General features: G+C 31.5%; 1 protein-coding gene across 1 annotated transcript; it reads left to right on the top strand.

The window, feature by feature from the left end:
- Positions 1–664: 664 nt before the first annotated feature.
- LOC114164477 (uncharacterized) lies at positions 665–4,624 on the top strand. Its single transcript, XM_028049170.2, has 5 exons — positions 665–1,178; positions 3,383–3,445; positions 3,626–3,688; positions 3,804–3,872; positions 3,973–4,624. Exons 1-5 carry the CDS (start codon positions 876–878, stop codon positions 4,225–4,227), a joined length of 753 nt encoding a protein of 250 aa, XP_027904971.1. The 5' UTR covers positions 665–875; the 3' UTR covers positions 4,228–4,624.
- The last annotated feature ends 11,464 nt before the right edge of the window (positions 4,625–16,088 follow it).

The following is a 16,088-nucleotide window of genomic DNA, read 5'->3' as shown; positions in this document are numbered from 1 at the left end:
TTGTTGTTCCTACTCAATAGGAGGACTTGTTTTCTTCTTATTACAATACTACATTCAATGACACCATGTCTTTGTTAACTTCACATTTAATTTAAAATTTAATAGCTAATTATTAAATAATTTTCCTTGCTTGGTTCTGAAAAGGAAAATAGGAGAGACGAAAAAGAAAAAAATAAATTAAGAAAAGACAAATACATACAAATAAATAAATTATTAGTTAAAGGGCAAAGTATGAATAATTAAAAAACAAATAGTTTTTTTAATTGTAGAGTTGACACGAGATAGATTATAATCATATCACCATATACCACACAATGTAAAAAAATAGTAACTTTAAAACAACAATAAATTGATAAATTGGATGTAATTGAAATTAAAAAAAAAATGTTTATATTGTGAAGATTGCAAAGTGTAATAAGGGAAGGGGGAATAATGTTAAAAAAGAGAAAATGGCATTGGTATGGCAATGCCAGATGTGAGTAGGTGGGGTCAGGGGGAAGAAAAGAGAGGGAGAAAGAGCAGAAAAGAGTGAGAGCCCACAGTGGCCACACCCTCCTACACGACCCAACCCTTTCTTTTAACTAAGAACCAACGACCAACCAAGAATAACTCGAATCTACTCCACCTTCCTCCTTCTTCACCGCCACACAATATCCTCACCCCCTCTCCATTTTATTATTATTTTTTTTCTATTTATTTTTTATTCTCATTTATTATAAATTATATATAAACCTATCCTCCCCTCGCTCTTCATCTTTTCTTCCAATACCTCCGCCACCCCTTTCCTTCTCTCTCTCTTTCTTATACGCACACCAACGCAACACTCACACCACACTGTCTCTCCCTTTCATGACTTGTATCACCCAAACCCCAAGATGCTGAACGACGACTGGGTCAGGGCGGCCATGACGGACGAAACCGTCGTCGTCCAACTTCTCCTACGACTCAAGCAAACCGTTTCCACCAAATCTCACCACCACCGCCCGCCTCTCTCCTGGGGGGTCAAACAGCCGCGCTCAAGATCAAGGCTCACCGCTGCCGTCTCTCGATGCGACGCCGCCCTTTCAACCAGATGCAGTCCCACCACGCCGCTCTCATGGAGCAGCGCCGCCTCGCCATCCGCCACCGCCGACGGTTACGAAGACTCCAGCCGCCAACACCATGCCGCCAGATCCAAGGTTTTCTTTCTTTCTCTCTATTCCTCTCCCCCGCTCTCCGTTTCTTCTGATCTCTCTTCTGTGCTCCGAGTTCCGTTGTTTCACCCAAACACCGCTACGACTGCGCCTGCGCGTGCTCGTAACTCCCTCCGCCTCTCTGGTAGTTATCGGCGGTTCAGATGGCGTAGCGTGCCTCACGAAACATTCTTTCCTTCTGCATGACGTTTCCTTCGCCTCTGACAATTTTGCCCTTAACCTCCTTATTCACAGGCCAAAGGCCAGTGGTATTTTTAAGCTTTAACTGTTTTCCTCTCTTTTTTCTTTTTCTTTTTCCAATCGCGCATCGTTTTCGATTTTACGCTGACATCAGACGCTGACGGCAAATCTGTCAATTTCTCTGTTTTTGTTTTTCTTTTAGTTTTTAAATCGAATTATAATTATTATCCTCCGCGCACTTGTGGTGCTCGCTTCTCATCAAGGAAGATGATTTTTCCGTTCTTATTTTGTTTTTGATTATTTTTTGGGGTTCCTTCGGTGTTCATGTTGATACTGTGTTGACGGAAATGTCTGGGGATGTTCGTGGGGGCACTAGGTCAGCACTGGAACAAAGACTCGGCGTTTTGTTCTAGCCTGTTTTTTTGTTTGGGGTACCTCCTGTCATTCTATGTTCTCCATCGATTGACGAAAACGCCCTTCCAGGTGCAACTAATATTCCTCTCACGCCCTTTTTTTTCTTTTGACGAAGTGAAAAAACAAAACCGATAATTTGTCCACTCACCCATTTTATCGGTGGCCTTAACCGAGATGAGAACACAGATCCCTTTTTTAATATTTATTACATGGACAAAAGTCGTTAAAAAATGGCAGTGGAAAGCGTGGGTATTTTGGTCAATGTAAAATTGGGGTTGTGGACCCCATGATTTGGACGGGGACGGGTACGGTTGAGAAAAGACCGAACCGAATGTGGAGTGTGGAAGGTTTGCTTGGCTATGTCGTGGATAGATGACGACGGGCCTGCGATTCGTTGAAGTTAGTGTCATGAGTTCTGTAAGCTCCTGAGTTAGCTGCATCGCTTCTACTTCTGCCCGTGGCCCCTGCGCTGAAGTGGAAAATTCACATTCACCGTGTCTTTATTGCAAGTACTGCTTGTATTTATTTAAATAATAATTAAAATAATGGTAATTAATTATCCTTTAGGCGATTATAATGGAGAATTTAGGTATATTAGGAATGTGGGAGAGAGAGAGAGAGAGAGAGGTGGAGTTGTTAGTGTGGATGTGAAGCGTTTCTCGTGTGTTGAAATGAGATGTGATAGACAGGGAGAACACCGCGACACACTGCCATTATGAGGTGGATGGGGTTTCAGTATCACGGGGGTGATGGTAGTTAAAGTTGGTGTCTTAAATGGGAAATTAAAATCCTATACATTAGGATTCGGTTGGGTGGGAAATGGGAAGACACGCAGCATTTCCGCCCCCTTGGCCCACTCCACTCCAGGGCGTGCACCATGCCCTGCACCTGCACCTGCACCCGCACCCGCACCCGCACCCGCACCCGCACCCGCACCCCTATATCTCTTTTTCTATTCTCTACCGTTTGCAAAAACAAAATTACAACCTAATTTCAATTCATGGGCTATTGGGCTACGTCATGTGACCCTTCCAAACGCGATCGTCATCACGTGCCGTCGCGTGCGTGCCTACGCTGATTTGTCTGAGAATCGGTTTTTGTGCGATTATGATAAAAATAAATAAATAAATTATGGACAAGTTGGGCTTTGATCAGCAAGAATTATGAATGGGCTATATATGGGTGGGCCCGAGGGTGGGTGAGGGTCAGGATGGCCAATGGCCTGAGACGTGTCCCATTACACGAACAGATGGCAGCGATGATTGATGGAGCCGAGCGACTTCCTGATTTAAATAATTACATATAAATTATTATTATTTGTTATCATAAATACTAAAGAACTAGCTCCCTCTCCAGCGACCTTTCTATATGTTTTCATTTCTGCATGATCCCAGCGTCGATGTCTTCTCGGTCATCTCATTCTACCCTTTTCTTTGGCTCTTATGCTGAGATACTCGGTCTGATTGAAGATTCTCTTATATTTAATTTTTATGTTTACGTTCTTCTGTTGCTTATACCCTTATTTTCGACTATGATTTTGTCGAATGTTATTCATGTCACATCTTTCTAATCCTTCATCATCTCACCAATTTCAGGCCACTGCCACAAGTGGATACACTGGCAACTCGGCTTCTACCAAGAGGTGCAGAAGAAAAAAGGTAAAACTACACTTTATTATCTTAGTAATTGCTGCCTTTATTCTCTTTCTTCGAAAGATTCCAGAGATCGTATATCGTGGTAAATGATTTCTGGGTTGAGATGCCGTTGCCAGTGGTCTTTCTTTGGCTCTCCAAATACCGTTTACGAATGCTAATTGCTGTTTCTTACTCATTTTTTAGACCTTTGCTGAACTAAAGGAAGAGGAAAGCTCCCTGCTAAAGGAAAGGATATATTTGAAAAAGGTATCTCCCTGGACTTGGCATGGCACATATTTTCAAGAAATATAAATTTTAGTTTGTCATACATTAACTGGGGACTAAATGATTCATGAATATTGATATCACTCTTGCTTTGCAGGAAATTGCAACCATAAATGCAAATTTTGAGGCAGAGAGAGCTAAAAATGAGAGTTTGAAGAGGATGAAGGTGTGTTCAAATTCAAATGCCCTCTCTACTTTTTACGTTTATAGTGAGTCGACCACATAGGATTAAAACTTAACCTCAATTTTCTTTTTTGAATTTTCAGCTGGATATCGGATCAAAATCTCGGAAGAATCCAAGTTCAACATCTGTTGAACCACAGCGTATGGTTGCTGGTCAACCCCATCAGAGAATAGTATCTGCGGAGGCCCTCATACGTACCACTCAAGACGATACCCGTTCACAAGCATCGGAATCTAGGCCAAACGAGATAGAATCAACCGGGGAAAAGTTTTTCTTGATACCGGATCTAAATATGACGCCATCGGATGATGTTTCTTGCACTGACGCTCAATGTTGAATGAGTTGAGACCTTTTTTTCTTTCATAGTTCAGAACGCAGAACTCTTGAAACAGTTGCGCTGTTTGTGTTTGGGGAATCAAACCTGAAAAAATGTACAGGCCGTTTTGGAGGCTCTATCCAATAGAAAACCAATGGACAAGATGGTGCGCCAGAGACGTTTCTTGGTGTGACTACCAGTTCTTGTGAATTTGGTAGTCATATATGGGAAAATTTTCTTTGGTACTCGTAGGCAATTAGGCTGTAGAGTAGAGATATGCTAAGGTTGCAGGTTCCGCCCATTCCGAAATTTCCTTAAAGCTTGTAAGATGTACCATTCTTTTGTAGGTTAAATCACTTGGATTCCCCCCTTAGAAGGTATCTAAAATTAATCTACAATTCCATATTTTTATTCATCACTTCCATTGGTTTCTTTTTTGATAATATATGTGCTGTGAAATTCATGCCTCTCCTGGAAGTTGAAGGGACAGAGATTGTTCATATGGTTTTTTTGTAGGATTTTCGTCATTGCCACGGTGTGCTAGATTCGCTTATCTCACTGGTGGCTGACGAACACAATATCCTGGCGCCGTGTAATATTATTCTATTTGATAAACGACACCCCTTCCCCCTGCCCAAACTGTTTTACTTTATTAAAGATCTAACCTCGTAAATTTCAGCACAGTGCAATAGAGATAAAAGCATGCATCCAACCAGATGCATACAGTACTAGTGGTCCCATACTTTTACTTTGTATACAGTACAGGGAACTGCTAACCATGCTTGTTTGTGAGGTTAGATCTTTTACACACTTACTTTTCACCACACTTAAGTTCATCATCTCCTTAGATTTTTTTATTTATTTGTGCAATGAAGTAAATAGGAAAGGATTAGGGGGCTCTGCTTGTTAATCTTCTTTTTTTCTCTTTCCATTTTTTGGTGAAAATAGAAAATGTTACTGAGAACATCTTTTTTCATCTTTCGAGATTGTTGTGAAAAGTGTGTCCAAAACAATAAGCCAAGTCGTTTTCGACGTTATATGTAATTTCGAAAAATGAAGTGATTGAAACCGAGGGCTCGTCTAATTTCAATTACAAGTTTTGTGGGATCAATCATTGCATAACTATTTTCATTATGATTTTAGCAGTGAATGGAAATATCCATCAACATTAGTGGTATATTTAGAAATTGGAGGCCCACAATGTATATTTTTTTTTTACCAATGCCATGCATGACGTGGTATATCAAAAGTTTAGAATGCGATATATGCGGCGTATAATACATAGTCTGGTATTGACAATTTTATCCCCGCAACCTATAAACAATATTTTATATATTTGCTTTTTAGTTCAAGTATAAAAGTAAGCATTTTGGGTTTATTTGTAAATTATTTGGAGATTTCGAGATTTGGAAAGCTGAAGTTTCTCCCTCGGGTTTTTCTTCGGTGGCTGTGGCTATATATAAAATAAAATGCAAGACGTTATGGAATTTAATTTTTCTGATGTAAGACAAGTTTTTTAATTGATTAGTATTCTGTCCAAAATAATGTTTGTTTTTGCTTGATGCCCTTGGTAAACTTAGTAGTGTTTAGACTGATTATATGTGGTATGTAAATATCATCATAATGAATTCCTAGAATTAGAATATTAAAATGTAAGCATGTATTTTTTTTTCTTTAAGCTTTGTTTCTGTTTTTACTCAAACAAAACATTTTTTTATGTGTATATGTATTTTTTAAATATTTATAAATTATTTAAATTTTAAAAATAGTAATGAAAAATTGAAAAAAAATAAAAGATACATATAGTTATAGATAAAACAAAATTTTATCACTTTGATAACCTCAAATTTTTCTCTAAATAACGTGAGAAACTTAATGAAAAAGGAAGAAGGACTTTTGAAAAGGTTCCACAGAGACTTCGATTTAAAGAGAAAGACTTATAAGTTAGGAATTTTCAACATATTATATATATATATATATATATATATATATATATATATATATATATATATATTTATATATATATATACACTAGTGTATGTCTGTGTATACATTTTTTTAATATATATTATATTAGTAGGTGATAATATTGTAATATTATTAAGTTAAAATTATATTTATCAAAAATAAAGTGAAATATATCAAAATAGATGAAAGAATAACCATCAATCAATAAAGAAAAAGAAAAACATAAATAACTAATGTTATAAAAAGTTTGTAAAATAACGGTCAATTTTTAAAATTTTAATAAATTATTATATTTAAAGGATAAAATTGATATTTTAAAATGTAAACATAAAAAGAAAAATCTCTTTATATATTAATATAAATATAAAAATGATTCAAACGGTAAATAATTTTTTATATAACGAATCGTTGTTTGAGTAACTATCTAAATTCAAAAAAGTAGTTATTAAGATAATAAAACTGAAAAAAAAAATATTGTTAATAGTTATTTAAATTTAAAAAATAGTAATTGAAAAGATAAAATTAAAACAAATAAAAAATATTAATATATAGTAATAAATATATAGTTTCAGATAAAGTGTCCAGGAATCATTGATAGAGCTACATTATAATATTTATTGATTACTTGGTATTTTAACATCACTTTTTTTTTTATTACTAATTGACACTCTCTCTTTTACTATTTACTTTTTTAAAAAAAAAAATATATAAAAGTTAATTTTTATTAATACTATTTTATCAAACAACATTTTTGCAATTTTATATAAATCAATTCATTGAAATGGTTTAAGGAATGCGCACTCACCCCAACACGAAGAAGTCGAAAAGTTATTGCAGGAATGATTCCCTTTTTGTTAGTTACTAAAGTATCATTTAATTTTTATGGAACACAAAAAAAAAATCATTTTGAAGTAGAAAGAAAATGTAATGGATGTGGGTGAAACTTTACAATAAAAAAAAAATCATTTTGAAGTAGAAAGAAAACGTAATGGATGTAGGTGAAACTTTACAATTTATCTTTTTATTTCTCTCCAAATAAATAAAAGAAATATTCCATATCCCTTTTTCTTTCTAAAAATTATAAATGATCTAAAAGAAAGGGTGAGAAAGGGTTAAAGCAGCTGGTGTTAAAACAGACTTAAGAAAAAGGTGGTTTAAGACAGAGGAATTGTTTTGATTTGTTTTTGCCGTTTTCAACAATTTGGTTCATTGCATAGTTTTTAGGGTCCCCACCAACTACAAACCCACAAAAGCTATCATCCATAACATACTACTTTACCTCTAAGCAATTTCCACGAAAGAGGGATTTAAACCTCTACTTTTATATAACAAATAAAAAGACAATGTTTCTGCTAAAAATAAGAAAAACAAAAAAAGAGAGGAAGAAATATAGCTAACAGCTTCTGCAATCAAACAATTGTTGATAGTGACTTTTGGGTGCGTAAACATGAGAATCCAAAATCCTGGAAGGTGCTTCTGTTTTCAAGGACATTTTCAATGAATTTCTTTTAAAATTATTTCCAAAAGAACTATAATTATTTTTTTTAAATATGTTTTTAGTTCTTTAACTTATAGTGAAAATTAAAATTCGTCCCACTTGAAAATCCTAAATTAATTAAATTCATTATCTTTAAAAATGTGTGAATTTAGTCTTTTAAACCAAATTTTTCAAATTTATTTAACATTTCAAACGTGTTTCTAAGCTAATAACATTGAACGAACATATGTCAAACGGGATAAATAAACTATAATACTCCAATGAAATGTCAAATATACTTAACAAAATTTTGTTAAAATGACTAAATCCAAGCATTTATAGAGTTGAGAGATTAAATTGGTTCAAAGTTTTCAAGAAAGACTAATTCTAATTTTCACTAAAATTTGAAGCACAAAAAACATATGGTTAATTAGTCGAATGGTACTCACCTTCCTTCGGATGTTTCAGTTTGGTACCCTTTTTAAAAATATGTCAATTGAGTCTCAACTCTTAAAAATATGTCTTACGTCACTTTCAGAAAAAAAAAATTATTAATTAGCGATATTGATATTTAAAATAACTTACAAAATTAAGTATTAATATTTATATTAAAATTTAGTAGTAAAAGTCATGAATAAAATTAACGGTGTTAATAATTTTAATTTTAAAAATGGCATTGAGACATTTAAAAAAAAATTAGAAATAAATTTATGCATTTTTTAAAAGTAGATATCAATATATCTAAACAAACATTTTTATTATTCAAATAATTAAACCTGATTAAAATTAGAGATTAAGAAGCCGGTGTTTTTTGCTTGGTTAGGTAACTGTTATGTTTTCAACTAGTGGGTTCCACCGATTAGTGGGATTTTTGGTACACTTCTTTTGAGAAAAAAAAAAAAAATTGTTGGTGAGTTTTGGTGTTATGAAACTTGTCACATTACTCTTCTTCTTTCTCCCAATTAAAGGAATTGAGTTTGCCTAAGACGCTTCCATTTCTGAAGTGGAAGACAAGCTTTATGTAAAACTCAATCAATAAAAATATCTAAATTTATAAGGAATCTAAAATTTATTTAAGTCTTATTTTTTTAAAAAGAATTGGATTAGGGATTTCGATTTAATTTAGTCCTTTAGAAATGCAAAACAATAATTTATGAACTTGGATATTATAGGACTGTCATGGCTGGCACTTTTCTGGGGTATTTGATTTTTGTATGAATTAAACATGTTTGTAATAACTCTCGCGCATTTTATTTAATTGAATAAATTTTGTATATTTCATTTCACTATTTTATTAACGCAACGTCGTACTTAAGTTAACTGATTTTATAAAATTTAAAAGTGGAAATCTTGGAAAATTTTAAAAGCATATTACTCATAATATGTTTTATAGGAAAATATTACATTTTTTATATTTATTAATATAATTGAGCGTGTTAAACTTTATGAATTAGATAGCAATTTACTCCTTCAAATTCATGTGATGTCAAAAATACAGTAATGCGCTTTATAATAGACTAAAATGGTTTTTTCCGAAATGGGCTACAGTCCAAATCACCTTAACTTTAATAATTTATGGACTCACATCGAACACAAAGAAAATAAAAGATTTTTTCTTCTTGCACCTCCAAAATATCTTCACGCACTCCTTTACTTTTTGAAATGACTACTATACCGTTGACAAAAGTCATTTCCTGATTACTTATTTTAAAATTTTTCGGAACAAATTTTTGGAATTTTCTGGAATATGATTTTTTGAAATAAAATTTTCTGTACGTATAGAATGCTTTCTGTATTACGTTTTTTCAGAACAAAATGTTTAGAATAATATTTCAAAATATATATGTAATATTTTTGGAATGGGTTTTCCAAAATAAATTTTCTAGAATAAACCTTTTTGGAATACATGAAAAAATCTGTTTCGGAAAAAGTTCTTTTAAACAACACATTCTATCTCTTCTTCCTTCACACCGTTATTCCCCTTTCTTCTTATTTTTTTTTTCTCTCTGTAGTGCTGTGGTACATTGAGAAAGGATATTTTAATATTTTTCTATTAGTGTGAAAGTGCATCTAGTAATGATGGGGTGTAGGAAGCAAAACTGAAGAATCCACAGTGAATCAAGTATATTACAAGTGTTGAAGCCCATTTCAAGAAGTGGTAGGCAGAAAAAAAAAATTGTTATGTACTTTGAATTAATTACATACTAAATTTCAAAGTCTCCATCATCGTTACTTAAAAGAAACCTGTTATGATTGTTACACTGCAATTCATTGGAAAATATATCAAGCCCCTTTAAATCATCTCGAATTTTCCTTCCCATCTTATTTTTTTATGTGATATGCCAAATAACATAATCTAATCCTTACATTTATCATCATTTACCTTTTTATATCGATATTACTAAAAATAATAAAAAGAAATAGTTTCTTTAAAAAAAATACTGTTCGCACCACAAATAAAGATATACTGAAACCATTTTTAAAGACATACACTTATGTCTACTATGTATACTCAACATCTTAACATCAATAATATAAAGTTCCTTAATAATTATCGGACTCCATTTTGACCACTTGAATAAAATTCTTTTTATAATAAATAACTAATATAATTATTTTACATTACACGTGCCGACATAAATCATTAAAAACATATAATTTCCGAGATTCTTCTAACCTTCTCATCATTATGCTCGCTCATTTATGAAGATAATTTCATTGATTCCTTATTGGGCCAAATCCTTTATCAGAAAGGACGAGACAGAATGAACCAGTACACACACACACGGTTAGTTTGTTTTAATTTAACTTATTTATCTAGTTTAATTTTTTAACCCGTTTTGAAAAGGGTTTAATCCAAAAATAATTTAATAGATGAATTTACTAAATCTTTAAATTTCCAAATTTCACCTAACTCAGGCATTTAGTTTTAGCAAACACACCCTTATCTTGTATTACTGTTTTGATGGGCTGGATTAGTGGATTTGGGCCTTTTTTGGTATTTTTTGTGTTGATGATGTTGTTGTTGTTTTAATGAGATGGGAGTATAAAAAAAAGTTAAATCTGTTTGTAGAATGGTTGGGAGAAGGGAAACAAGGGCATGTAACTAAAATAGAAGAAGGAAAGTGACCCAAAAGAATATAGAAAATATGGTACTTTGAAAGTGATTGCATATGTCCAATTCACCCTACAAATGCATACCAACCAACCTTAAGTATAACGGCTTCCTCTCAACTATCCCTTTTCGTCCTATTCTACTTCCTTATACAAATAAGGAATATCACCATTCTCACATTCACCTTTCTCTTTTTTTAACCCTAATATTCTTATTTTATTCATTTCATAAACTATATTTTAATATATTCCACCCCCTTTTGCCACATCACCCTCTTCACATTCACCACTTACCTATTTCCAAACCTCATACATTATATTACTATTTTCTAATTAGACACTAATGAAAAAAAAAAAACACTAATAATGAACAGTTTTGGGTCAAAAGTATGCAACAGGATCATGACAAGCCTATGTTCTTCTAGGATCTGAATGGTCAAATTTATGATCTAAAACCTTTTCAGAGAAAAAGAGAATACAGTTAATTTTTTATTTTATTTTTTGAAGGGACAAGAATCTGATAAACAAATAGTAATTTCAAATGACAGAAACTTTCAACAAAGTCTCTCTCTATATATATTATTATTATTTGATGATTCTAACTTTTTCTCTGTTTCATGAATGGAGCAAATGAAACAAAAAAATAAAATAAAAACAAAGAGCAGATTGGTGTGACAAGACGTGAAAGAAGAGATACAACACGAGGATCAAAAACTGGTATAGTTGGAAGAAAGCAAACAAAAACAGAAATAAAATGGAAAGGAAGAAAATAAAACAGTGAATTCCATCGACCACACACATGATTATTCATTCATCCGAATGCATGCTTGCTCCTATTATGAAATATAAACACTCTTTTTTTCTTCATCTATCATGTCACCTACATTACCTTGGTGGGGACACTTGGCCCCTTACCTATTCCTACAGCTACACCCTTATATCCTACATGTTAAAACTCATTTCTTCTTCACACGTCTCAAATTGTTGGAGCGTGTAATCCAACAACACCAGAGTCATATGAATGAATTTATGTTGTTTGATATAATAATAATTATTATTATTAATATTAATATCCGAGGAAAAGAGAAAAAGATGAGTGAAAAAGTGGTCCAGGGAAGGAAACAGTGGTTTTGTGGTCCTGGAGTTGAGTTGAGGAAAGCCTAATTTGGAGGCAGGTGAAGGGAGGCAAAGGAACATGAGATGGTGGGAGAGAAGGGGGGGCCTTACCAATTAATTAGCTTTCAAACATTATTACCTTATCAATTATTTCATGTTGAGTGAAGAAGTTTAAGATGAGGAGGAGTGTACTAAAATACTAGGTTATTGTTTGTTTGTTTGAAAGAGAAAAGTAATTTGTGAATCCGCAGAGGATAAGGGATAGGGAGCATCTTGCGATTGGGTGTTGAATGGTTGGTGTTATGATAAAAGAACAAAACGCACGTCTCTTTTAACTCCTTCAAACACCACTTTTTGAGCCAAATTCAAATTCCCTCTCCTTAGTAATTGTTCCATTCCGATAATAATATATACCGTTTTGCATTGACCCCAACAATCATTTTCCGCGACAAAGTGCACCTCAAAAAGGCGTACACGGAAATGGGCATAAAACAAAGAACCAGGTAATGTAAAGTTTTGAAGACCAAAAATGTGGATAAATACAAGCAGAGTCATAATCTGGATAAGACCACCACCACACATTCATTCATTCATTAATTCATTCATCTATTCACACACTTCAAGTGATTTTAGGGTTCTTTCAAACAGTGCAGTCCAAAGTTGTTGATTGTAACTCCTTCTTTGTCCTCACTCTTCCTTTCAACCCTCCCATAATAAGAGCATCAATAATCATCACGAATCTCCCAACACTTCACTACTTTTTCTCCTATCCACTCTCACACTGTTTCAAAATTTCTCTATCCTCTCTTCTGTTTCTAACATCACCAAATTCTTACACACATTTCTCTTGCTGCCCTCTCTGTTTTTTCTGTCAAATGCTTTTGGTCAAACCCACGCCTTACATAAATTTCCAACATCATTATTAACACTTGTTATCACTTGCACGTCAAATAAAAACTCAAAATGTTTTATGGATCGATTATGGGATTTTCTGTTGTTTCAACGATTCTTCTTTGAACGATTATTCCAGCAAGCATTTAAAGATGACAGTGGTAAACTCCACCATCCGTAGATTCGATAGTAAGAGTTACTGGGACTGGCAATTATGGGTCGACACATCCCATTTTAGTTCGTTTTGTATCTGGTCGGTTAAAAAGAGGTTGAAGGGGACTGATTTATGTAACATTTGTGAATTAATGATGGATCTGATTTTTTCCTCCAAATCATAGGTTTGGATTTGCATGTCAATCCATACAAATTGAAAAAAAAAAAATTGAAAAAATTAATGGAGTTCCATGTAACTTTCTAATCTTTAAATAAATTATCGTATAAAAGTTAGACTTCAGATTTTTTTATTAAGGTTTTTTGGTATTGTCTTTAATTGTATATTAAAATTACAGTATATTAGTAATTTAAAAATATTTTTAATATATTTTAAAATTTTAAAATTAATAATCATTAGTGTATTTTAAAAATATAACAAATTAAATCACGTACTTAATTTTTTAATTTATAACTTAACCTTCTAATAATAAAATAACTGAGTTAAATCTATAAAAATGATTTCTACTAATTAACTATTTTTCAAATACTCACATTAGTAAATAAAGAAATACAATATGAAAAAATATATAAAATGACCAATGGTATAATATTTGACTACTAGAAATTTTTATATTAAATGAGATTTTTGTTTTTGTAAATTTGTTGAAATTATTTGCAAGAAAACTCTTATTTTGTCAATTTTTTTTTAAGAATGTTAATTAAGATTTAGAGTTTTGTGATTAATTATATTTTATAAAATTATAAAATCTGCAAATAATTTTTACAATTATTTTTTTGAAAAGTATTTCATACAGAATTTTGCAAAAAAAAAAAGTAATAGTAATTTTTTATAATTTTTTTATAACAAAATTTATAAATATTTTTTAAAAAAATAAAAAAAAAACGGTAGAAAATATAAATTTTTTAAATAATTTTTATAAATATATGATATTGATAAAATAATAAATAAAAATATTTACTTCCGTACAACATAATTTTTTTAGACGGGTTATTACCCATAAGAATTATGATGTAGAAAGTATTATTTATATATTACACTAAGTGCAATTAAACCACTATAGATAAGTGTTGATAAAGTTTCTTCTATAAAAAATGATATACATGACTGTAACGTTTCTCTCTCTGAAAAAAAAATACAAATTATTGTATTATTGCACCTTATATAGATAAAAGAGGACCTTGACTTACAATTGCACGTCGAAAATAAATGAATGAAATATTTAAGTGTTAGTCAACTTAATATTCAATTTTCCACTTTTCACTTTAGTCAGCATTGCTTTACCCAACTACATACCTTTTGAAAGCATTTATAGTTTATCAATAAAATGTCATTTTAAAGTATCTTTCATTCACATATATATTCATCACTTTCATCTCACTTTACCATTTCATATAATCCCACCCGATTTTTCCATTCAATTTCTATCCACATATAATATATAACCAACCAAGAAATATGCATTATCTATTAAATTACTTAAATAGCTATCACTCTTTAAACTTCAGAACCCTCTCATTTGAACCAATATTTAAATATTATATAAAACAAATAATAATTTTTTAGATTTTTTGAGAGAAGATTACGAGAAGATACAATATTAATAAGACATTAACTCAATCCACACATAAGTGATTGGTACCATTTTTAAACCAAAACTTTAATTAGTATTGTTTCATTTAATTTAGGAGTAGACTTGTAATTGGATTTTCAACAATCTTCGAATGTGAGTCTCTCACATTGACATTTTCCATCAGAAACATTTTAAGCCATGACAATTACTAAAGAAAATATTATTGTATATTATATCAATTATCCAATAGTAAAAATCAAACGGGTTGAACAAATACACTTTCAAATAAAAAATTTTTGAACCCAACTAATAATTATAGTTTTTAACTTTGTGATAAGTGTTTGTTCCTAACATAATTATTATTATATTAATTTAATAATCCAAAAAATATATATAGTTAATCTCGTAAATAAAATGAATAATTACACGCAATCAGATAGATAAAAAAAAAACTGAGTGTTAGTTAAGATCGTAAAAGAAATGTCATACATGTAAATTACATCTTCCTCACTTTTTTTAGTTTCTTTTTCCATTCTTTTTTTCTCTGTTCACCCCTTTGATCTCTTCTCTTTTCTTTTTTTTTTCTTCTTTTTATTGTCCCTCTTCTTTGTTTTTTCATTTGTTTCTCTTTTCCTTTTTTTTTTTTTTCGTATTTGCTCAAAAGTATCTCTTTTCCCTTTCTTGTAAACCTCTTTTAGTTTTTTTTTTCTTTTTCAACATTCAATCTCTTTCTTTACCACAAATGCTAATTTGTACATTGTTTTTTATTATCATATACTAACTAATATGGATGTATCCTAATCCCTCGGATATATCAAACCTGATATTTTAAAAAAGGGACATACATATACACTGACCATGACTTCATCCCTTTTAAGACTTTATGATATCAACATAAGTACACACCCAAATCAGAATAATTTGAAAGTGAGATTTAGAAAATCAAACAAAAATAGTAATAAAACATAGCATCTACAGGAAATTTTTTTAAAATAAAGTAAAGCTTTTTCTCCGTATACACTTAAAGGAGTGAAAATATTAAGATTTCTCACATTAAGTAAAAATACATTAATATTTAAGTTTTGAAGTTTTTCAATTAAAAGTCCAGTCTTTTGTTAATATATGTATTATTATAACGTATAAAAATATGTAAATTATCTTATAAGTGATCACTCCTCCGTGGTGATAAATATTTTGTTTTAACAATGTTGTAAGCATTTGTTCTTATCGTGTAATCCATGGATGTTTGTGGAATTTCCAAATACGCGTTTTGAAAAAAATAAATGATGTGGTTAGAAAAAAATGAGCATTTAGTTTTGGTTGATTGGACTGTGTTTGACATTGGTGTGATTGACGTTGATCACGTTACTATCCGTCAAAGGAAAAGAAAGAGGTGTAGGTTCCGTAGAGCATCCGCCAGGTCTTTCGCATGGGATAACTTCTCAAATAACTTTTTTTTTTTTTAAACGTATGTTTCAATTTTTAAATAATATATATTAGATATTTTTAGGCTAAATGGCCAATTTGGTGTCATGTGTCGTCAAATTTAAGCGAAAAACTATCCAATATTT

Source organism: Vigna unguiculata, chromosome 9 (genome assembly GCF_037176805.1).
Source record: "Vigna unguiculata cultivar grain cowpea cultivar isolate G323 ecotype 2 chromosome 9, ASM3717680v1, whole genome shotgun sequence".
Lineage (NCBI taxonomy): Eukaryota > Viridiplantae > Streptophyta > Magnoliopsida > Fabales > Fabaceae > Vigna > Vigna unguiculata.
This window is presented reverse-complemented; position numbering and strand designations above follow the sequence as displayed.

Coding starts and splice junctions, on each gene's coding strand:
- LOC114164477 (XM_028049170.2), top strand. CDS start 876: ATGCTGAACGACGACTGGGTCAGGGCGGCCATGACGGACGAAACCGTC. Junction 1,179..3,382: donor ACCATGCCGCCAGATCCAAG/GTTTTCTTTCTT, acceptor CACCAATTTCAG/GCCACTGCCACAAGTGGATA. Junction 3,873..3,972: donor AGAGTTTGAAGAGGATGAAG/GTGTGTTCAAAT, acceptor TTGAATTTTCAG/CTGGATATCGGATCAAAATC.